The sequence below is a fragment of the Sphaerodactylus townsendi genome, linkage group LG01, assembly GCF_021028975.2.
Source record: "Sphaerodactylus townsendi isolate TG3544 linkage group LG01, MPM_Stown_v2.3, whole genome shotgun sequence".
In the NCBI taxonomy this organism is placed as follows: Eukaryota; Metazoa; Chordata; class Lepidosauria; order Squamata; family Sphaerodactylidae; genus Sphaerodactylus; species Sphaerodactylus townsendi.
In genome coordinates, this window is record NC_059425.1 from 170,066,698 (window position 1) to 170,090,858 (window position 24,161).

Here is a 24,161-nt window from a genome sequence, read left to right on the forward strand (position 1 = left end):
GTGGTGTAGCACCAATGGGGCTGGGCAGGGCACGATGGGGGCATGGCCGGGCATTCCGAGGCGGGGCATTCCTGGGCGGGGCTGTGGCAAGCGGCAGCCTTGGCCATGCGCCCGTGATCCTTGGACGCGGAAATCTTGAATGCAAGTCACAGGCACAGGCTGCCATCGCTTTGCCCGGTGCACCTCCTGCTAGACTGCTTCAAGTTCTGCACGCTACTGCTGAGAGGAGGGGCGTAACTAAGGCCAAAATCATGTGGCAAAATCACCAATTAGTAACCCCCTCTCCGCACGCACAAATAATTAGTAACCTAATCTCGGGAAACTGTGAGAACCTGCTGGATCCCACCTCTGGCTATACCTCTACTATCACATTAAGTTTCTGTTTCTGACTTGTCATGTACATACCCCGTAACCCTAATTGTGCTCACCTGTGGTATGGAACTGCCTTAAAAACACTGAAGAGGAGCTAACAAGCACACAAGTGTGAGCTGTGAAATAAAGGCATCGCTTCTAATGTGTGTGCGCGTGGGGGGAGAAATTCCATGTTTAGGTGACTTGATAGCGGCACATCACCACCACCAACAACAACAAAGTGCCTAAAAGTATCAGCAAAAACAATGCTTTTCCCCTTAATCTTGTTTTGGTATCAGTTCCACTTCAACTTTGGCACTACTGTGCTTTTGAACATATTGCGTTAGTGAGAATCTGTTCCCGGTTACACCTAGCATGTACCTTTTCATCTTGCAAAGTCCGACTGCCAGCATTTGTTCTTGCAAAGTCATCTGTCTGATTTAACACATTGTCTACACTGACAAGCTGGCTAGCTAAAATAGTAGGACAAAGGATCGCCTCCTTTCCCTGCGGAGGCGGTTAAAGAAATCCAAAAAACCGACATATTTAAATCGTGTCGATAGATGTGAATATTAAATCGCAACCAGCTGGCTGTTCAGCTAAAATAGAAACTTTGTTTATTTGTTTGTTTGTGGTCTGGTATGCCGCCCTTCCCCAATGGGCTCGGGGCGACTCGCCATATTTCCATAATTCGTGACCAGTCGTTTAAAATATAACCAATATAAATACATTTTAAAAACAGTATCGATACATTTACAACATTGAGACCATTTAAACATTTAAAAATATTAAAAACTTTCTAACTCTACGGAACTGAGAAAGTAGGCCTCTTCCGCACATGCGAATAATGCACTTTCGATCCGTTTTCAGTGTGCTTGGAAGCTGTGCGGAATAGCAAAATCTACTTGCAAACAGTTGTGAAAGTGAATTGAAAACGCATTATTCTGCGTGTGTGGAAGGGGCCGTAGTATCAGAGGCGGGGTAGGGCGGAGTCAGACTGATGGAAAACCGTAGCCACCTCGACCATAGACCTGGTGGAACAGCTCTATTTTACAGACCCTGTGAAACCGCATCAGGTCCCACAGAACCCTGGTCTCACTGGGCAGAGCTTTCCACCAGGTTGGGACCAGGGCTGAAAAAGCCCTGGCCCTGGTTGAGACTAGCCAGACATCTTTCTTGCCAGGGAACACCTGTAGGTTTTCACTTGCAGAGCATAATGCTCTTTGGGGATAGTATCGGAAGAGACGGTCCCATAGGTTGGCCCCAGACCAGGGCTTTGAAGGTAAGTACCAGAACCTTGAATCTAATCTGGTACTTCACAATGAGCCAGTTCCCCTGGCAAAGCACCTATTGAACGGGGGCATACCACAAGGTCCCTGTAAGGACCCATGTTGCTGCATTCTGCACCAGCTGGAGAGAAGGCCCAGAGAAGGCTCCAGAGAAGGCCCAAGGGTAGTCCTGCATAGAGACAAGTTGCCGTAATCTAGTCTAGAGGTGACAGTTTCATGGATCACTGTGGCAAGATCAGTTTGGGACAGCTAAGGTGCCTGTTGTCTTACCTGGCTTATATGATAAAATGCCAGGTGAGTTACTTGTGCAACCTGAGCTTCCCTTGTCAGGGAGGCATCAAGGAGCACCCCCAAACTCCTGACTATAGGTGCAGGGTTCAATAGCACTCCATCAAGAATTGGCAAATGGCATCCTCCATCTGAGAATTTAACTCCAGCTGTCTCCCTTTTAACCATTCGACCACAACCTCTAAACAGCCGGGGGGGGGGGGGGCTCCAGATGTCTGCCCATTGACAGAGATAGCTGGATGTCATCCACATATTGGTGACAACCCAAGCCAACAAATAAAACTCAGCATGGGGGGGGGGGGTCGTTCCCATTCAAAGTTAGCTTGTTTCTCACAGTGTACATAAGGTTATTAAGACAAAAGGAAACATTTGAAGTACACATACATATCTATTTGTGGGGATATGCCGGGGTACATACTGTGGATACTGGATACCATGTGACCATTAAAATTGTAATATATGGCATGCCTCTGATTCTCTTCACGAGAAAAAGTCTGAAGAGTGCTGCTTGTCAGGTCAGTTAACGCACCTGTTGAGGTTGCTTAGCAACTTCACAACCCTCTCCTCCCTTTCTTCCTGAGGAAATGCTTTCTCCACTCATACAAATTCCCGTGCTCGCTTCTCCTTCTATGACTGACACTAGAATGTTAGCCATAGTCAATTCTCGAGTAGTAGCTATTGATAATCACTATTTTTTCTTTGGTTTTTTTTTTCAATTGTAGCCTGCCTTTCTCACTAAGACCAACATAGATTGCAGGGTATAAAACTGTGGACAGCCTAATACAACCAAGGAACGATGTAACAGGACTCGGACTGCAGAATTAGAGAACAATGCAAACCTCAAACTGTGTAAGACAAGGAAATTCTATGAACAAATCAGAAAGTTGATAAGGTATATGAAAAAACAGTAAAAGTAGGTGACAATTACAATAATCATTGCCATGGATTTCAGTCCTATTCTATTACAGATGTGTCATTCGGGACTGTTCCAATTATTTTTACAAGCAATTAAACAATATAATTTTCTACCAGTGGAAGATAGTGTTGACCATAAGCACAGCTTTAAAAGGTGGTTAGAAAGTTACTTGAACGGGCTTTCCCCACTTACCATTTGTGGCGCTAAGCTACTTCCCCTTACCGCTCGCTCCCCGTACGAAAGTGATGAACATATATGCTCGCGGGGTATGTTTCCACCTTGCCCCGCATTGTGCACGGGGCAGTCAGAAGGTGCCATTCCTTCAGCGCCAAAAATGACGCGCGCTGAAGGGGTGGGAGAGCGGCAGCGTCGGGGCGGCTGCGTGGTTGCCGCCCTTGCAAGTGGGGAGCGCTGCTGGACACTGCGCTACTTTCCCAGAGTAGCGTGCAGCAAATGGTAAGTGCGGAAAGCCCCAAAGTCTCTCAATAGAGCCTCCATCTACAGAAGCAGCAAAGCTTTGAGTACCAGTGCTACAGGGCAAGATCAGGGGTTGGCTTGTTTTTTTAGCTCTCCTAGACAGTTGTCTAGCCACTGTATGATACAGTGTGCTGGACCAGATGGATCACAGCTTTGATCTAGCAAGCTCTTCCTATGATCCTATTCTGCTGCAGTTCTAATCCCTTTTTAATGCCCTTTTGATCATCACTGTTTTCCACATTCTGCATAATGATAAAAGTTGGATTGATAGGTCCTTCCTGGATATTTCGGGACGTAGCCTGCGGAGGACAGGGATCTCAGTAGGGTGCTATGCCATAGTAAGGTATTATGCCACGGTATCCATTTTCTCTAGGGCAGTGGTGGCGAACCTTTGGCACTCCGGATGTTATGGACTACAATTCCCATCAGCCCCTGCCAGCATGGCCAATTGGTGATTTGGAGGCAATATCCAGGTCCCATCTTGAGGGTGGCATCCCTTGATAGAAGCATGGGGGACTTCCTGATCTCAAGCAGATCATTCCACAAGCTGGGATTCACCACTGGAAATGTGCATGAATGGGTAGCTTCCTATCTTCCCCGTTTGCAGGTTGGCACTTTTAGAAGGCTTTGCTCAAATGGGGAAAACTGTTGCAGAAGAGCCTAGTGGGAGAGGCAGTCCTGCATTTTGGTAGGCTCTGTGGGCCAATCTGTACCATTGTTTCAGTAATTAACCTGGCTGGGAAATCTAATACACGTGCTAAAGTGTTTCACATCAGTTTTTAAGGACAGCTCTTTGTGATACTCATCCCTAACCTTGCCTGAGTTTTACAGTCTGAAGTTTGACGCAGGTGTTTTGACATCTCCCTGCTTCCAGTTTTGCATTGCGGCAGTAAAATCTTGAGGTTGTATTTGTATGAATAGCTCTGTTTTGAATTTATCAGACTGGGGGAGGGGAGCTCCTGAATAGCGGAGGCACAAAATCATAAACTACAAGTATAAATAAGCGAACACATGAATTACATTGTCTGAGAAGTGCATAAAACATATGTCTAAGTTGGCTTGGAAGCGACACTTCAGGAGGCTCGTGCTGTTTGAATGGCTTGAAGAATTAAAAAGCCATCCTGTGAATAGTTGTTTGAACTGGAAATTGCCTCTTTTCTGTTTTCCATGCAGACATTTTAAAATCCCAATGTACTTTGTGAAAAGAATTGCCATTTTCTTTGGTGTCCACTGAGTTGTACGTATTAAGAAAAAGTGCTTATATCTGCGTCTATACACATGAGTTTCAGCTGGGTGCATAATGACAGCTGTTATGAAAGAGATTTCTATATATGATTTAGCTTGCAGGAAGTCAGATATTTCAGAGGTTTTGTAAAGCTGCAAGGCAGGTAGCTCTGAAGAAATGCCAGTGGTGGTCTGCAACGGGATGTGAAACAGACCTTAAATTTAGACTTGTTATACATTACATTGTGAAATGGCTTCGTGGAAACCATGATGGGGCTAGAACAGTAAAGCTGAAAAATACCCAAAGATTCTTGAGTTGCTAATAAAATTGTACAGTGATAAAGATGCCCAAACATCTTGAATCATTGACTTGGATCTGCCACGAGCAGCTCTTGGTGCAACCCAAAAGACTCCTTTCTGGTGGATTTAAGCCGGTGGATGCATTTTTCAGGATAAGCTTATTTTTATGGGTGTCATGCTAAATGCAGAAAGTATAATCTAGGGTTGCAAATTGTCCATTAGTAAAGTGGGAATCCCTTGGCTCAGAAGTTATAAATATGACTATATGGCTGTGGGTGAGGGTTTCTAGTCCCCCAGCAGGGGTAAGGAATCCCCCACATTTTGTTTCCTTCTCTGAGTGGCAAAAGGAGAACTTTTTTAAAAAAATGGCCATTCAGCCTATGTTGTGATGTAATTTCCAGAAAAACCCTGGACATGATCTCAGACCTTTCTAGGAATCACCAAAAACTCTATAGTTTAACATAGTTTCTGGCAATTCCTAGAGTGGCATGATACCACTTCTGGATTTTTTCTAGAAGTGACATCTTGCCATCATTGATGGCCACATCTCCATGTGCCCCCCCCCTCCCAATCTCTCACTAGTTGCCGGGCTGAACTGCCTCCTGGATTTTCTTGTATGGACAACAACATCTAAGAGATGAATGTTTGCAAAAGTTTATAAATACATTAAATAAACCCCAGACCTGAGGTCCTTGTGTGGGTTCTTCTTCCAGGAGCCAAGCTGTAACTGCAGTTTTGCTGGTTGGGACTTGGAGAAGGTCTTTACAATGCCCATCCCATGGATTATGGAGTTCTATCCAGTGGTGGGATTCAAATAATTTAACAACCAGTTCCGGTGTTGGGATTCAAATAATTTAACAACTGGTTGTTTACAGGCACCATTTTAACAACCGGTTCTGCCAAAGTGTTGCAAACCTGCTGAATCCCACCACTGGTTCTATCCCTAAGCATGCTCCCGTTTTCCTGGAGGTTTGGAATCACCATGCTGTTTCTGTGCAACATTCCTCTATACATCTACCTTACCAGCATTCAACACAGATGGAACCAACATGTGTATATCTGACACATAGTTTGGATGTAGCAATGTGCAAATCTCCAGGAACCCTAGAGAAAGCTGACTCTTGAATGTTCCAGAAGACTTCCCTGGCTAGATTTCTTTCATCTTCTCCCTAACAGCTCCAGCAGCCTAATTAATCATACAAAGTGCCCGTGTAAGACGGTTAGATCTAAGGCTGTGAAGATTGTGAGTTCGCGGAGTGGTGGTCTGCTAGGTGCTGGCAGTGTCATCCCCGCCTTGCTGTTCCTGGGCATCAGCGAAACTTTGGGAACAGAATGGTCTTTGGCAGAGGATCACAGCAAGAAGAGGCGATTGGCAGAAATGCCGCACACTCGCACACTTGCACGAGCCATCGTTCCACTCGCAGAAGAGCGTGTGCAAGCGGAAAGGAGATTTATTTCTGCTGATGTTCTCCTGGGCTGCTGCCCTCTGCCCTGTATTACTCTCTTCCCAAGAAGGGTCCTCTGTATTTCATTCACACAGGGAGGGGTGGGGACACTAATGGAGGAAGGGAGACGCAAGAGAGACCGCTTCCATTAACCTGTTCCCTTTGCACTTCTTTCCATTAAAAAGATAAGGTGAGCTTTTAAGACTAACTCGGCCAAAGATGGTTGTAGGCTGTGCAAGTAGTATTTCATTACCTTCTGCTAAGTCCTTTCCCACATTATCCATGATATATATTTTTTAGTCCTTCTTACTGTTATTACTGAAGGGGAAGGCATTGCTGACTTCTGCTGTTCGAACACTTCAGAAACCATGTGTTTGTGTTCTGTTTCACCTCGTTGGATCAGCATTTGGGGAGGAAAACCCTGTGGATTACTTTTTCACATGGGGTGCTGACTGTTCAAAGATTTCAGAACTCCGGAGCATTTAATGTAATGCCTTATGCTACATGAAAAGATCAAAAGGGTCTAAAAACTATCTGCTAGTTTTCTGCTAAAAGCAATTAGGATACATTTGAATTCCACCCAGATCATCCTGTAATAAATATTTTAATTTTCCCCTAAGCATCTCTTAGATTTTCCCGACCTGTCTGCTAGCAAGTACGACAATCAGAATTAGATTTTTGTTTAAAACTGGACGATGTTTGAGTAGTTAAAACTATATGGTGGCATTTTTCCCCCTTTGTCCTCAGCATCTCAAATGAAATTTCAATAACAACAATAATCCTTAATTTCTCAAAACTTTTAATAAACAGAAATGATTGCATGTGTTCCATATAACCCCTTCCAAAGTAACCTTGAGGAATATTACTTTCTTTCCCACTATATTTTTGGCTTTACAATGGATGTCCTCTGGGCCTCTCAGATGAAGTTGCATTAAGTGTGGATATTGCTTAGGAAAATGTGCCAGGGAAATACACTTGATAAATCACATACATATCTAAGAATTCTAGGTCATTTCAGGCACCATACTTTTTAGTTGGATATCATGAAGGCTAAGTTTCAACATGCACTACATTTATACGAATTTGACCATTCAAGTTTTCAATGTAAATCAAATTTTAAGAAAATTCAGCATGTTACATTTTATTTACATAATTTCGAAAAAATTATATCCTGTTTTTCTACCCTAATCAGGACAATTAAGGCAACTATCAAATTAAAAAATCCGTCATAAAAGCGAATCTTAAAGCCATTAAAATCAAACAAAAGCACCATTAAAACCAAAGCTAAAACGCAAAACATACAAAAAAACCCCAATTAAAACACAGAACAGGAAGGAGGAAACTTTGAGGAAACTTTTGATGAAACAAAGAGATTCAGCGTGGTGTAGTGGTTAAGAGCAGGTGCACTCTAATCTGGAGAACTGGGTTTGATTCCTCTGCCACTTGAGCTATGCAGACTTATCTGGTGAACTAGATTAGCTTGTGCACTCCAGCACATGCCAGCTGGGTGACCTTGGACTAGTCACAGTTCTTTGGAGCTCTCTCAGCCCCATCTACCTCGCAGGGTGTTTGTTGTGAGGGGGGGAGGGGAAAGGAGTTTGTAAGCCTCTTTGAGTCTCCTTACAGGAGAGAAAGGGGGATATAAATCCAACTCTTTTTCTTCCCACTGGCACAAGATAGCAACAGATGAGGCTCTCCCTGGGGACAGATTAGGCTCCCCAGGGCGAGATTTCCAGAGATTTGGTGCTACAACTGAGAAGGCCCTCTGTGGGCTGCCACCTCCTGTCCCTCACCAGTAGCAGCCCTGGCTTATATTGAGTTCTAAAAAACATGGTGTAAGTAATAAATCATTTATAGTGACTGCTCGCACACAACTAGTGTTACCTGGATAGCTGTTTTATTTTAGAGGAAATCTGAAAAAAAAAATGAAAAATAGTAATTTACAGGGTTGAAGACGTAATATTTGTCTTAGAGAAATTAACTGTGATTCAGCACTGCTGGATTTGGATAATGTCAAGAAACTCTGATTTCATAAGTGAAAGGTCAGGTCCCATTTTGGAACTGACATCATTTGTTGAACAATAAGGAGTCCTGTACAGCATTTAGCAGAGAGAGAAATACAAGTTCATTGTGAAGCGCAACTATGTGAATAGGACTATTTTATAATAACAAGTTTCATGCGCACTAAGTCCAGGTAGGGGTTTTGCCCAGGGAGGTTTCTGATTGACTATTGGAGATTTGATTGGCAATGCTGATTTTGTAAAATTGTTGCTTTGGCAGTAGCTGCCGCTACAGCACAAGGATGCATTCTGCATTAATGAATTTAAACTGTGACAATTATTTTGTGGCTGGCTCCTCCTCCCACAGCAGCCATTTTGTGGCAGCCATTTTGTTACTTCTCCCGCCATGCTGTGTCAGATGGTTGAGGACCTCTAATAATATGTAACAGAAATGTTTATATAAACCTGAATAAATGTGTGAATTCTGAGACAAACTGCCACTGATCAATTGTCCCCTTGCCTTAGGATGCAGGCTCATCTGCTGCTTTTTAGATCAGATATTACATTTTTCCTCCTTCCATTAGTCTTTTATTCCTGTTTCAGGCAAAAGTGATGGAGTTATTGTCTGAGACAGACTCTTTCACAGACATAAAGCTATTAGTTACCTTTTGCAAGAACGAACTAGGTTGTCTGCTTTTCCTGGTAATTTCATGTAACAGCTTCCTGTAGTCATACCCAGTAGGATTCTTTGGCTGATCTATTACACAGGCCCGTTATGTAACAGATCCTGTGGTGGTCTTGTTAAGCAAATGTCTCCTTTCAGCATTAATGCTAATTACCATTACCGCAAATGGGGGTGGGTGGGAAGCTGCCAGTATGCTGAAATATCTGGTGTTTTTGAAAAAACAACTTTAAAATGTTGTCCCTGCTGTGTTTGAAGCACTATTGAATTGTGTTGGGTTCAGATATTTGAGATGGCTCCAGTTGAAGAAACCTCAGGGATGCCATCACTGAAGAACGTTACTCAGTGTCTCCAAAGATGCAGATGTCACTTCCCTTCAGTCATTTGAGGGGGGGGAGGGGGGGCTGAAAAACAAGACTGCTGTTCTCACAACTTCTCATTGGAAAAGGCTTCCCATTAGATATTGCTTCATTTAAGTGACTTATTTTATGGATGTGTTCCAGACAAGTGAACCTGTCCTTTGACTAACAATGGACTTTACATGTGAGCCCTTTTCAGTCATCATGGGTAGCCACATGTACGAGGAGAACATGTTACATGAGATCCTTCTGATGCCCCCAATCCCCAGTTTGTGTGAAAAGATCTACATTTTCTTGAGTTTCTGGACATTCATCTTGAGCTTCAGGACATGCATACCAGAACTCTGGCTTTGGTATGCATGCATCAAGGTTGAAAATATATTTCACCGCTTTCAAATCAGTGTGATTGTATGCAACAGAAGGATCATGAGCAGCATGCTGTCCCCATGTTGAAAAATAGTGACAAAAAGGATTGTTCACTTACAAACATGTTCCCAGCTCCATGATTCTTGAATATCAGGATGAGGAAAGGAGCTGCAAGGAAAAGGGGCAGGTCGGCAGAGACAGGTTAAATCCCCTCCAACTGCTTCTTCCCTGCAGATGATTCTCCGCTGCCACTGCTTTGCACCTTGACGACAGTTTAGGAAACCTGTTTTTACCACCAAGCATGAAATCCTGCCTCATCCACAGCTGGTCATGACATAGCGACTGAATCATTTCTTTCTCCTTTGTTGGATGTATGAGTGCAGAAATAAGAAGTGGTAGACATAAGACATTATTGATTTTTATATTTTTTTCATTTGGGTCTGTATTTTTGCCCCGAGAAGGCATGCTGACCATAGTCACCTGCTCTTTATTCTGCTAGTTGAACTATCTATCATTTTTATTTTAAGGTAGACTTCCCCACCCAGCACTTTTTCCTAGTCTATTGTATATTGGCCCTGCCATTCCTCCAGAGAGCTGAGGGTTGCGTATGTGTTTCTCCCATTCCCTATGAGATAAGGGACACCACAATATGAGAATTGGAGTGGAGTCCCAAAATGTCCCCGTTTTCTTTTCTGTACATGTACTGTTGCTTGGAGCACATAGCTAGGGAAATGATCACTTTGGGCTGAATGTTAGTGGATATATCACGGGGGCGGGGAGTCTCTCATTTTCCACAAAAATATGAGAATGTGGGTGGGAATGTGATGTGAAGATGTTCCCCATTGTTTTTTGCCGCCGCTTGCCATGTTGAAGCCTGTGCCTGGCCCTATCCAGAACTGGAAGGGGGGCTTTCTCCCCCCCCCTCCCCACTGCTGCTCAAAAACAACATCCAGACAGGACACCGGGGATGTTTGCACATGCACGGATTCGCTTGCGGTATAAATACAGTGGAACCTCGGTTTTCGCCAGTAATCCAGCAACACTTGGCGAAAACTGAAACGGGCAAAAACCGAAGCTACGCCGTTTGCGCATGCGCTACGCGAACTGAGTAGCAAATTTACACAAACAGTTTAAATTTACGCAAATGGCCTGGCAAATTTACGCAAAAAGCATAAATTTACGCAAACGACATAGCCGAAAACAGAGGCACCCCGCAAAAACCGAGGCAAAAAAATGGCTGGGGGCGACCAGTGAAAACTGAAACGGACGAAAACCGAAGGCTACGATTACCAAGGTTCCACTGTACAAGAAATCCAGGCTCGTGCAAAACAAGCTGGAGTATTTCCTCCCGGTCTTCATTCAGTTCCTTCACAGAAACAGGCAGCCAGGCCAAGGGAGAAACCGGGACACAATAGACCCAGATTGTAAGATACCGATTGTAACCTGGTATAATTGTGCTGTGTAGAAACGGCCAATATTTCCTAATAAGGACAGATGGGGAAACTTCAGTGTGTAGAAGGACTGTGTTAGTTATCTCTGTGAAGGGGGAATTTTGAAGGAGATTTTAATTGGCTAGTATTGGGTCAGTGTGAATAGAAAAACTTTGAAGTTTGTTTATTAGTTTTATATCCTGCCCTCCCCCATCAAGACAGGCTCAGAGCAGCTCACAACAATTAATTCTACACCGTAAAACATCATAATTACAGTATTTTCCTTGAGATGCTATTGAGGATGCTGTTGGGTGCCTAGAATTTTTCTGGCATGAGTGTTAATGCAGAAGAATAGTTTATGTCTACATTAATTAACAGAGTGATTAATCACTGAGGTCCCCTGTTTAATGGTTTTGGAGCTAGGCAAGGGGAGATACTTGTTTATCTCTGAGGCAGCTTTCGCTTCATGGCAGTGTCTTCACAGGTGTTAGGGGCCATGGCTCCGTGGTAGAGCATCTGATCTGCCTGTAGAAAGTCCCGGGTTCAATTCCCAGCATCTTCAGTTAAAAAAATCAGGCAATAGGTGATATGTAAAACCTCTGTCCAAAACCCTAAAGCCGTGATGGCGAACCTTTGGCACTCCAGATGTTATGGACTACAATTCCCATCAGCCCCTGCCAATTGGCCATGCTGGCAGGGGCTGATGGGAATTGTAGTCCATAACATCTGGGGTGCCAAAGGTTCGCCACCACTGCCCTAAAGAAATGCTACCACTATGAGTGATGGTCTTATTCATGTGCTTCATGTGCATGTATGTCCTTTCACATAGTCATACTCCTTGTCTGTTGGCTCCCATCCTTTATATTGTAACTACCTCCAACCTCATTTTGTCGGTCTTATGTAGCTGGCAGAAAAGAGCTAATCGCATCAAAATGGAGGTGAGGCAAAACAAAATGGAAAGTTGATGTCACCGTTTGTGGTGGAACACATGCAATGTATACTTGTTGCCGAGCAAACCATTAGGAAACTCAGACTTTATATCGGTCCTGTTAAACTAACGTCTGATCTACAAAGACTTCAGTCTCACAGTGTAGTTAAGCAGTGGGTCACATTACTGATTGGGTTGTTCACAGTGGGGATTTCCAGTCAGATTTTAGGCGAATAAAGGATCCCCCCCCCAATCCAAATTTAAAGGTCTCAAACTTCTCCGAATGAAAATGACCCGCCTGACCCTGTGGAAAATTTGTGTGTCTTTGAGGCATGTTGCTGCATTTTAACCGAAATGAACGCTTTAAAAATAGCTCCTGAGATGGCACCCATAGGGTGGAGTAGTTTATTTGGCTCTAATATAGATCTGACATTGGCTTGCTGTTATTTCTGTACCATCTCTAATGATCTGCCTTCTCTCCAGAGAACAGTGACCCATTTCAGTACAAAATAATTAGCCTTTCAGACTCCATTGTGCTTCCATTCAATTAGCTATCAATGTGCCAGGTGACATTTGGAGATGAGGCCTGGAAAAAATATATATATTTGTTGTTCATGTTGTCTTGGCTTGGACATCAATGTACATATTCAACATCTGCAAGTTTTTGCTGTCGTTTTTGAATTGCTGTCAATTTTATTCCTGCTTGTTTTATCCCCAAGTGAACGTTTTTGGGAGCGGTCATGGTGTTAGCTAAGGTGGAGACACAGCCTCTCAATAATGTGGGGAATATTAGCTTAGAGCAGACTGCTTATTAATGTTACAAGAGGCTCAGGTAAGGAATCTTTAGTACCAGTGTATACGAAGATCAGCTCTCAGAAGAAAATCCACAGAGAGGAACATAATGCAAATTTGACAATCTTCATTGTAGGGCTAAGGGGTTCACAAGCATTTGATTCAATTCAGCAAACATGCACACACAGAGTTCCTAGGATATAGATAGGTTGGAAAATAGATTTGAAATAGAAAAAGGGTATGGGTGTATGGGTAATACGACCTGATCATGAAGTGAAGAAGATCCAGGGCTCAGAACCAAACAACCAGTGTCTGTTTCCAGGGGGGTGCAACGCATGGGGCACAGCAACAAACATGGAAAGGTGTCAATGGCACTGGACAAATGGTTTCTTGGGGGGTAGGATATTTATAGGGGGAAGGACCACCTCTGGGGGGTGTCAGGACAACCCTTGGGGAATGTCACAACAACCTCTGGGAGGTATCCGGGTGGATTGTTTGAGAAACAATGGGGTGCACTGTAAGGTGGTCAAAAGAAGTTAGTTGCAGAAGAGAGTATCTGGGTTAAGATAATCAGGTGAGGCAATGACATCAGGAGTCTTCTTGTAATTGGAAATGAGTATTCATTTGGCAGGGCAACTGTATCATGTTGAGAACACATCCTTCCTTGGCTGTTCAGCTAAATATGTGCTGATATAGCAAGTAGGCTGAGAGCACGAGAAACGGAAAACAATTGTTGTAGGTAAACCTGGCTATTGCCAGAGAATGGGCTCCCCATCTCTGTGACGCCAGCATCACCTTTTAGGCTGGCAAGTGGGCAGGGGTACCTGTGAAACACCCCACCCACCCCAACTATGCCAGGGCGGTATGGTAACAATGGTTAGGAACAAAGCATTAATATTTTGGCCCAATTTGTTTTTCCATTAACATGCAAATGATAGCAACACGTTAAAGCCACCTTTAGATCTGCTGCAACAGTAAAAATGAAATCGAAAGGAAAATATTGCGCTTAAAAGATCTTCAGGAGAATGGATCTATGCATAAAAATGGGCTATGAGGAAAAGGACACTCTTGACCTATTGCAAATGCAGAATGGTAGACAACGCTGAAATGGTCACACTTCCACCACTATTTTAAATGACATTTCACGATCAGACTTGTACATTGTATCTGCCTTTCTAGCAATTCTGGTCCTTTAGTTTAGAAGGTCATTCACCATGGAGTTGCTTACCATTTCTATATTCATATGTAAGGATTTGTACCATGGTACGGTCCTATTCTCTTGAGTGTAAAGGAGGTAAGAACCAGGATTCATGGTAAGTGTGTTCCTCCAAGACAGAAATACTCTTTGTGATGATTTTGTATTGTCAAGTGTTGAAAATAAATTGCTACCATTCAGTGAATTCTGGAAACTTGAGTCTGCTTTATAAAATTCGAAACTTGACAAAGAGGGAAAACGAATGTTTATATTGATATAAGTTGTCTGTGTTTTAACCAACACTTTAATATATTTGAAAGTGGGTGTGCTTCTTTGAAAATGTTTCCGATCATCATTATTAGTAGGCCTGCTTTTCCAATAATCTTTCTTCTAGTTTAATATTATTGTATTTGGCTAATCATTTACCTCAAGACCTTCTGTTGAGCACCTAAGATAAGCATTTTTGCAAGCTTTGCATTTTTTTCTTTGAAACATGTAAAGTTCATGCTGCATCATAAATGTCATGTTTTATTCAGTATTAACCCCAGCATATTTAAAAGTCACTTGTGTTTGGAGGTGGTAAAGCAATTGCTTTTGATCCTATTACAGTAAAAAAAAAATAACGTTTCAATATTTTGCATTAACGGTTTTGTTGTTGTTTCTAATTTTGTTGATGGAAGAAATTTTTTCCCCTCTTTGAAAAGTAGGATTTTTAGTTACATTCAGACCTACTGTTTCTTGTTCTTATAAGCATATGTATTTATCAATGTATATTTAGTATGCATTTTGTGTGTGGTTTCTTTGACTGTCAACATTGAGCCAGTCTTACCAACAAAAGAATATCAAGCATTTCCTGTTTCTCTACTTTCCTTGTTTTTAATTAAAAAAAACAAAAAACCTTTTTTTAAAAAAACCTCTTAATGGGAATCCTGGCACTGTCTGTCTTCTCTGTTCTGCAGAAATGTTGAAGGAGTTGAACCAGCAACGCAGAGCGAAAGAGTTTACAGACCTGAAAATTATTGTTGAAGGCAAAGAGTTTGAAGTCCACCAAAATGTTCTAGCTTCCTGCAGCTTGTATTTCAAGGACCTGATTAAAAGGTTTGCCTTCCTTCCAGCTGTGATCTGGTCTGTTCTTTTGTAGGGCGCATTTGTGTGGCTTTTTCTTCCTCCCCCTCTCTTTCAGGTTTAATGAAGATTTGACTCTCCTGTCACAGAGCCAGTAGCCATTCTTTCCACTTACTCTGAATGTATATTCTTTTTAAAAAAAGTACAAACCCAGATTCCGTTTGTTGACACGTAATCCTGACCATGTACAATTTCTGATCCTCACTAGTTTGCACATGGATTTTGGCTGCAGGATAATCTTCCATCATGAAGCGTTTACACTCATAAACGACACCGGTCACGAAACACAAGTTATTAGAAATAGCTGTAGCAAGGGATGCCATGAACTCTTCTTTCAGGCTATGATAACCAATAAGTATGTCACTGAAAGATGTCAGGAAGCTACCAAAGCTGAGATATGTAGCGTACGTTCAACCTTTAAATCTCTACAGTTTTGGCTACCTGATAAAGATATAGCTATTGGAAGCCAAATGGTAAATCAAACCAAGTAGCAGTGGAGCCTTTTCTTAAGGAAACATTGAACTTGGCTGTTTTTAAACAGCCTTGTGCAGCTGAGATAATGTTAAGTTTTAGGAAACCCTGTGTTCTATTTGTTTGTTAGAATCTTTTTTTCCCCTTGACTGGATAGAAGTTTTGTTTTGAGTCAGATACAGTCTATATTTCCTAAGAATCGTGTTTCCATCTTTGCATTTTTTTCTCCCTCCGTTTCTAGCCAGTTGATTCCAAACATTGCATGACGATCTTTTATTTTCCATTACATGGGAGATTTTTTAAAATTTCCATGCTTCATATTACCCATATAGAAATTCTCGTTGTTGTTGTATTAGTGTAGCCACATGGGGGTGGGGGGGTGGGGAACACCCGCAAGAATAATTTCCATATTTCTCTCAGTCATCAGCAAATTAATGAAGATGCTGATTTTTTTTTTAGCCTTGCAGTATTTTCCTGACCAGAATCTGAACCTGGACTGTGCTTTTTTTTTTTAAAGAGAGATTACATGACATTATGCTTGCTTTCAAATTCTGCATTTAAATGTTGCCAACTAACACAGTAGCCGCTGTATTTTATTCCAGGATGGCATGTTTGCGGGTATCTCCTTTTCAGTGTGTTCCGCTTTCTTGCATAAAGCTTGGGGGTGTTTTTTTCCTAATTGTGGCAATGTGATGCTTCTGTCATGTAATTGCCCTGACTGCCTTATCAATTATTCATAAAAAAAAAGTTGGCCCGATAACATGTCTCTCCCTTCTCTATAAATCTAATGATAGTGGATTTTAGCTGCTCTCTGTTTCTGCTCTCCTGTCTGCTCATTATCACTTACTAGTTAAGGTTACATTATATGCCTCTTGCAGAGATGAGATATGTATTCTACAGGGAAAACGAATCATAGGATCCATTTATAGAAACCCAGTAATTGACTGGCCATGCAGTGTCATTGAGTTTAGCTGTGACGACTTGCTAGTTAAATCACCAGATCAGTCTGTTTCTGGAGGAAATCAGGGGTGGCAATTATTTATTGCAGCTAGTTGTCATATGGAGATTGCTTCTGTCATAACCAGGGGTCTTTTTTAACATCTAACTGGTCTTCTTTTAGAATGTTGCCACAGAAATAGGACTTGTAGGATTTAAGGACTTTGTTCATCTGTTTTTAAATGTAGTTTGCATAAATTCTCATAGAAGCTAAGAACTGTAGAAGAGGAGAAGAGGCCTCTGGGAATTTTATTAATATTTTATTCACTTCTTTTATATCTCACTTTTTCTCCCCAATAGGGCTTGCATTGTTCTCTCTGCCATTTTGTCTCCATGACAGCCAAGTAGGGTAGGTTAGGCTGAGCATATTTGACTGGCCCAAGGTCAACCAATAAACTTCCATGGCAAAGTGTGAACTGGAATCTAGGTCTACCAAATCCTAGTCCAGTGCTTACGAAAGTGCACTTTATTAGATAAGTTAATTATACAATGGCACCAGTTATAATATGCAATGACACCAATAATCAGAGAAAGCAGGATCAGCCATATGGAAGATTTGGGCAGTGGTAGCTCTCCAAGGTGCCAGGCAGAACTTTTCCCTTGCGATTTGAGATTGTTTGAGGAGTGATGCCAAGGACTAAATACGGGATCTTCTGTATGTAACAATGCTCTGCCATTGAGCTACCCCCTTAACCTAAATTGTATGTATGTGTCAATACATACAGTTGCAATGATACTTTTAATTTGTTCTAGTTATCTACAAATAAGCATATTTCACTTCTAAGATTTTCTGATCAGTTGCATGTGTGCAAGTTGCACGTATGTTAGCTAGTAACTGAAGCCATAAACAGATAAAACCACTTGCACTGTAGTTGTTAGGACAGAACTGTCCATTTTATCGTCAAGCATAGGTTCCCAATTCCATGCTTTCTGGCAGTGCAGGGGAGGATATAGTTTCTGAAGAGAAGCAGTGGATGGGGTAAAATCTACTTAAACCGTCCCTCCATATTCTTGCTCAGGGCAAAATTGATACCAGTCAAGCTTGGTTTTGATCTTGGTGCCCAGCTAGGGTTGGGGAACAGAAACCAAAATGGCTAGTGTTGGGGCAGGGTGTGTGTGTGAAAAATTAAGCACTACTTACTTCCACCCACCAGTTTACCTCTGGAAATGTCAGTATGTTCATTCTGATCAGCTATTACAGCAACCTTGTACTGAAAAAGAATTGTTTTACCAAGGCTGGAGAGGCATTAGACTCAGTCATTCATGAATGTAGACTTTATTTGCCTTGAATAGATGCAGAGAAGGACTGATTCAGACCTTATTCAATTTGAGCAAGAGGGAATTTTAGACGATTAGAACATAGGTGTCAAACTTGCATGATGCTGGCAGGGGATGATGGGAACTGTAGTCCATAACATCTGGAGGGCTGCAAGTTCGACACCTCTGGATTAGAAGATAAGAATTTTCTAGAATTCTAGAATTATTAGGAATCTTGTTTTTATATCTTCGGCCAGCGTAGTGTAGTGGTTAAGAATAGTGGACTTTAATCTGAGATTTCCCCTCTCCTCCAAATCTGGTGAACTGGATTTGTTTCTCTGCTCCTACACATGAAGCCTGCTGGGTGACCTTGGGCCAGTCACAGTTCCCTCAGAACTCTCTCAGCCCCATCTATCTCACAAGGTGTCTGCTGTGGGGAGAGGAAGGGAAGGAGTTTGTAAGCCATTTTGAGACTTCTTACAGGAGAGAAAAGTGGGATATAAATCTAACCTCTTCTTCTTCTTCAATTTGTGCAACCTGTTTTGGGACTTGTTTTTCAATCCAAATTTGCACAGTTTCAGTTTTTCAGTGGTATATGAACAGCCGAATAGTCAATGGTATACCAACAGGCCCCCATGAATTTATTTCAACGTGCTCAGGTTATTAGTTTGCCTCCTACCAATTCCACATGGATTGGTTGGAAGATGTGTGTGGTGGAGAGCATCAGATGACTTTATAAACAGAACTCCAAAATGCATCATGTCGGCCAGCTCTTATACAAGACCTTTAGCTAATGTATCCCAGAATCCTAAAGTGCCCTTCAAATTGTGAAATATTCAGACTTAGAAAATAACCTGAACCTGAAACATGTCCAGAGAGGTCTCCAAATGCCTAAGTTTTTGTTTTGTGTTGTTTTCTTCTGAAACTCTCAAAGGCTTTTCCTTATGCATTTGGCAGCTTCATTCAAGTCTCACATCCAACTCATGTCCTTTAAGAGTCTACAATTTCATAGTAATGGAATGTCTATTTCCAAGTCTCTTCATATTTAGGTACTAGTATAGTATTTCATTGGTAAGCTGGATGGAAAAATCCCTAATGTTGAGGCACTAAACACTGGCAGCTGGCCCTGAAATGCCAGCAAAAACTTGATGTTGACTTGGGCAGTGGTGGGGAAATACCAGATTGCGGAGTGGGGGGTGGGGGGATCACAGCAGTTTTGTTGACCTTGTGGTCTAATTGTGGGTTTGCAGTCTGTGTCTTTTCTCTCTGCCATGTGTTAGAGTGATTAGCGCTGCCCTGTTGTGGGCCTTTTTGGCTGTGGCCCCAGTCAGAGGAATAGCCTTCCTAACAATCTTAAGGAAGTTCCCAATTGCTGATTTTTAGAAAGTTTTGCAGAGCTGTATTGTGAGGGCGTTTGGAGGAGCTGAGGCAGTTCAGGCTGTTTAGGGTTTACCTGGGTTCAATACATTTTTTTTAGGATAGTTGTTGCTGTTGTTTTACTATATTCTGTTTTACTTGCTCTGGTGGGCTGTAAATATTTGACTAAAAAAGTAATGTACATATAAACCACATATGCAAGGAGATTAGAAGTAAGTTTGAGGCCAAATGGGGGTTTTTTTTGTGGGGGGGAGTACTACATTCCTTGTCTTATTCATTTTATCTGTGAAAGCACTTTATCTGTGACTGAGTTGTAGCATGTAGGAAAAACAAAGGCCCTTTCCGCACGAAGGTGGAAGGGCTTGGGTCGGCGTTTTTGCCGTCCCCAGGCCGCCATATTCTGCCCGTGCGGAAACGGCCAAAGACAGGAATAATAACGAACTCTCTAATTCAAATTCTCCGATTCTGTAGTTTCCTATCTACTGAAAGCCCACTGACAACAGAGACCCACAACTGCAAAGGCAAGAAAATTCACTGCCTTGGGTGTTTCTATCATGCTGCATATCAGTAATATTTTAGATTATGAGTGGGCTCCCTTTAACTCTCAGATGAAGCCGGATAGAATATTCATAATGTTGCGAGCAGATAGACACGCCTGGTGACACAACCTTTGCCATTACAAAAGAGCAGAGAGATTATATTGTGTGTTGATCAGTTGGGATCCAGAACGTTCTCTGTTAAACCATTTAGAAAATCTAAGCAGCGATGTGATGACTTGATGGAAAGAACATCGTGTGCTATTCCTTATAACTCCAGAGGAAAGGGGTGCAAAGAATGCTTTGGATGCCTTTTCTTCTACCTAAGTCAGTGAATTATTATTATGGAAAATATTTCCATGCTCTTACAGGTGGCTCTCTTTGGAAGGACCAGTACATTGTTTTATCAACCAGTGGCATATATCCTACCTTAACATTCTAGCTGGCTGTTAGGTTTGATAATGTGCCTCAGCCAGAGACTCCTGGAAAACATGTTTTCTGTAGAGTACAGATTCCCATTAATTTGTATAAAATGAGGTGGGAGTCCAACCCCCCCCCCCTTTTTTCCCCTTGGGTCTCCCTTGCTATGTGCTGACAGTGTAGGACTGAAAGCATTAATAGGTTTTACATCCAGCTTAGATCCATACAAATATTCAGGTTTTTTTAGAAATTGAAAACCCTCCTCCAGTGCAATCCACCTTTCTCTTAGAGAAGTTTCCATACCTGCAGGAAATGTGTGGGCATGCCGGAGACCCTGCATATGCAAAGTATGGCTGAATCAGGACACACCTTTATATATCTCATGATCTTGAGGATTTATTTGGCTGAGGTGCCTCTTTAGTAGCAACAACAACAACATTTTCTGTTGCCTAGACACTGAAAATACTTGATCTAATATCTTCACCACAGCACCTTATGCTGAGATGCTGTCATGATTATTTTAATTAGTTGCTTTAGATATCCAGTCAGTTAAAAACAAAGCTTCTAATTGAGTAGAATAACCTCTTAGTTGGTTGACATCCCCAACAGCAATTACTAGATTTGTCAGATTGACGCCAAATATTGACGCCTGAGTAATAGAGGCAACACTTTAACCTGTTCAGCAGACAAATACGGCAAGTCAAAACAGACAGGACCATTCTGAAAAGTCTATGCCCTACAAGTCAACCAGACATCTGTTTCTTGAGTACTATAGCTATGGGTGTAGAACTGGGTTTTTTTTGTTCTGATACAACTGCAAATTTTATCTTAAGAAATGACAGACTGGTCACTGTTCTTGCATTTTCTTTGGCCAAACAGGTGTGAGCCGCCACTGCTGTCAACAACCAGGTGATTTGCGCAACCTAGCAATAATTACATTTGCGCAACCTAGCAATAATTACATTTCACAGCCTCTTCTGGCTGCTTTGGGGAGGGGGTGGGTGGGTTGATAGGCAAAGGAGAATAGTTACCTAAATGCGAGAGACACTTGCTTCCAAATGGATAGGGGACAGAAGCTGCACCATACAGACAAGGGAACCTATGGATGCTGGGAAGGATGAAGTTCCATATAACAGAAGAAACAAATAGGCTGAGTGACAGTATAAATGATCAAAGGCTACTTTCTGATATGACTTAAAATGTCATATCATAAAAGGTATATGCATTCCTGAAGATAGTTCAGATCATCAGAGGTTCCATAGTTTCAGTTGATAAGTGGCTCAGTCAGGGCTTTCCTCACGTGCCTCTCTGCTCCGTTCAGTTATGTACAGTATAATTTGAGGAGGGTTAGCATATTTCTGTTCTAGGCTAGGGCAGATCTGTTCTAGGCTAGGACAGATCTAGGCTAGGGCAGTTCTAGGCTAGGGCAGATCTTTCTGATCCTTCAAGTTCTCATCCCTGTCTCTTTAAATCTTTTCTACATTCTGAGGTTTTATCTTCTATTCCTTATTTTGGACAGACACTGCTTTTGTTCTTCTTAGACCTCTGACTTCCTTGTCTTCAATGTGTTCCCTTCAAGCATCTGCCTTTTTATTTTTCTTGTGTTCCCTTACCTTTCTACTCTTGTTTCTCTCTTGTGTCTCTTTCCTGGCTTCTTGGTGACATTTATGGAGTATACCTATTTTTAAACAAAGGGTTTCCTGCTCTGTCACTCTGCTTATATGTTTCTCTCATGTTGTCTGTCTCCCCCTATATGGAACTTTCTCTCCTTCCTAGCATTCATGGGGTCCCTTGTTCCAGAGCTGCTTAAAAAACACTTTTCTGCATTCGTCTTTTTTCATACCCTTGTTGTTTGTCTTTTAGACTGGAAACCTTCAGGTAGGTCATTTGATGTTATACATTGCTGAGGCATAGGTGCTATTGCCATTATTATACAAGTGGAATGTCAGCAGACATATCCTATTTAAAAATAACATTCTGCTGACGGAGCCCCTTCATTAAATTGTGGAAAACCACTATACTGAATGAAGGGAATTATTATTCATAACTTCTGTGGCACTTTTCATCATACAAAATGTTGAAGAAGTAGAAGAAGAGAAGAAGAGATTGGATTTATATCCAACCTTCCTCTCCTGTAAGGAGACTCAAGATGGCCTACAAGCTCCTTTCCCTTCCTCTCCCCACAACAGACACCTTGTGAAGTAGGTGGGGCTGAGAGAGTCCCGAAGAACTGTGACTAGCCCAAGGTCACCCAGCAGGGAACACATCTGGTTCACCAGATAAGCCTCTGCCACTCAGATGGAGGAGTGGGGAATCAAACCCGGTTCTCCAGATTAGAATCCACCTGCTCTTAGCCACAACATCACGCTGCTGTTTATTTTCGCAATTGTAATAATCCAGGAGTATGTATCCTGTGAAAGCGAATGATTTGCCCACGTGAGCTTCGTGACTTGGCTCGAACTGTGTAGTTCTCCAACATTCATCCTAACATACTGGTCCTTAGTTTCTTTATTTCTGGGGCCAACTGTGTTCCTCCTGTCCCACAGTAAACATAATTAGAGTCACATCAGAAGCTCTAGTGGTTGGAGTATGGCTTCCCATCATTAAAAGATTGGCCCCGTTTCTTTGAGTGCTGCACACCTGTTCTTTAATCCTGTTTTGACTTTATTTTGATGTATCTTCCCACTTGTTTGTGCTTCCCCCCATCTGATTCTGTTTTGTTGTACGTTGTGTTCCCCCATCGCATTACCAGTGTGAATTATGTTTACGCTAATGCAAAAGGTAAACATACAAGCAACAGGAACCAAGGACTGGTCTGAGAGCACCAGATGTAGCAGCATTGCTGAAAGCTAAGCAAGCCAGGGTCCTTGGGCACTTTTGGAAATCCCTGTAAGGGTAGGATATAATTCTGTCAGGAGTGCTTTGATTATGTGTTCCTGTATTGCGGGGGGTTGGACTTGGTGGCCTTTGGGGCATCTTCCAACTTTATGATTCTACATTATAAAAAGAAAAAAAATATCCATACAGCAATTTGAATGTGGTTCATGCCGATCCTTGTCAAATGATGGGGAGAGCACTCTTTGACAATATATCCACGCGACAAAGAGCCTATAAAATTTGAGCCAGTTAACAGAATAAATAGCTAACTGTACTCCAGTGTGTGGAGATTTACATAAATCTAGAGCAAGAGAATACCTTCTATACATTGTGCCATATTTGAGAGTGAAATGCATCGTGTAACTCCAGCTGTGTACTGGGCTCTTGTTTTATGATAGCGCAGTAAATGAGATTAAGGGAGATCAGGCCTGAATAAAGAAGAAGAAACCGTTCAGTGCCTAGAAAGAAAACAACATTCCCTCCCGATGCATTTTGCATTTGGTCTTCTGCAGTCGTTAGGCTCCAGGAAGCATTTTTTTTTCTATTTTAATTTTTATGTGGATCTGCAGCCAACTGGGCTGTTGTGTAGCGTAGTAGGCAAGCCTGCTTCTGGTAACGCTTTTGTGCTGGTTTGTGCCAACGGTGGCTTGGTTTGTTTGTTCCTTCAGAAACAGACCTTCAGGGAGCTCACTCGATCCTAAGTCTTCAGAGGGAGGGCAGCAAGTCAAGGAACACAGTCTTCTGAAAACAGCTGGCTCATTCTCTGGCTACTTGTTTAAGCCAGACTCTTGACACTGACTTCCTCCCCACAAGACTGAGCAGGGAAACAGATCTGTGTTTCTGTTATGTCAGCTGTGGTGGTATTGCATTATGCTTCCCTTATTAAAATAAGCTCATGCCAATAGACTTGAATAACCAATTTCTTGCTTGTTTATCTGATTCATTTCCATACTACTATTTTTTTTTTAAAAAAAAGAGCCAGTGGTTAAGTGCAGCAGAGTCTAATCTGGAGAACCGGGTTCGATTCCCCACTCCTCCACATGAAGTCTGTTGTGTGACC

General features: G+C 42.2%; 1 protein-coding gene across 4 annotated transcripts in view; it reads left to right on the forward strand.

Annotated features, from left to right (window-relative positions):
• KLHL29 (kelch like family member 29) overlaps positions 1–24,161 on the forward strand; it is a 577,596-nt gene that overhangs the window by 411,666 nt on the left and 141,769 nt on the right. For all 4 annotated transcript variants that reach the window (XM_048499196.1, XM_048499205.1, XM_048499182.1 and 1 more), the window contains one exon: positions 15,002–15,140. In XM_048499196.1, the coding sequence (XP_048355153.1) occupies positions 15,002–15,140 (139 nt within the window). The remainder of the gene's footprint in view (positions 1–15,001; positions 15,141–24,161) is intronic.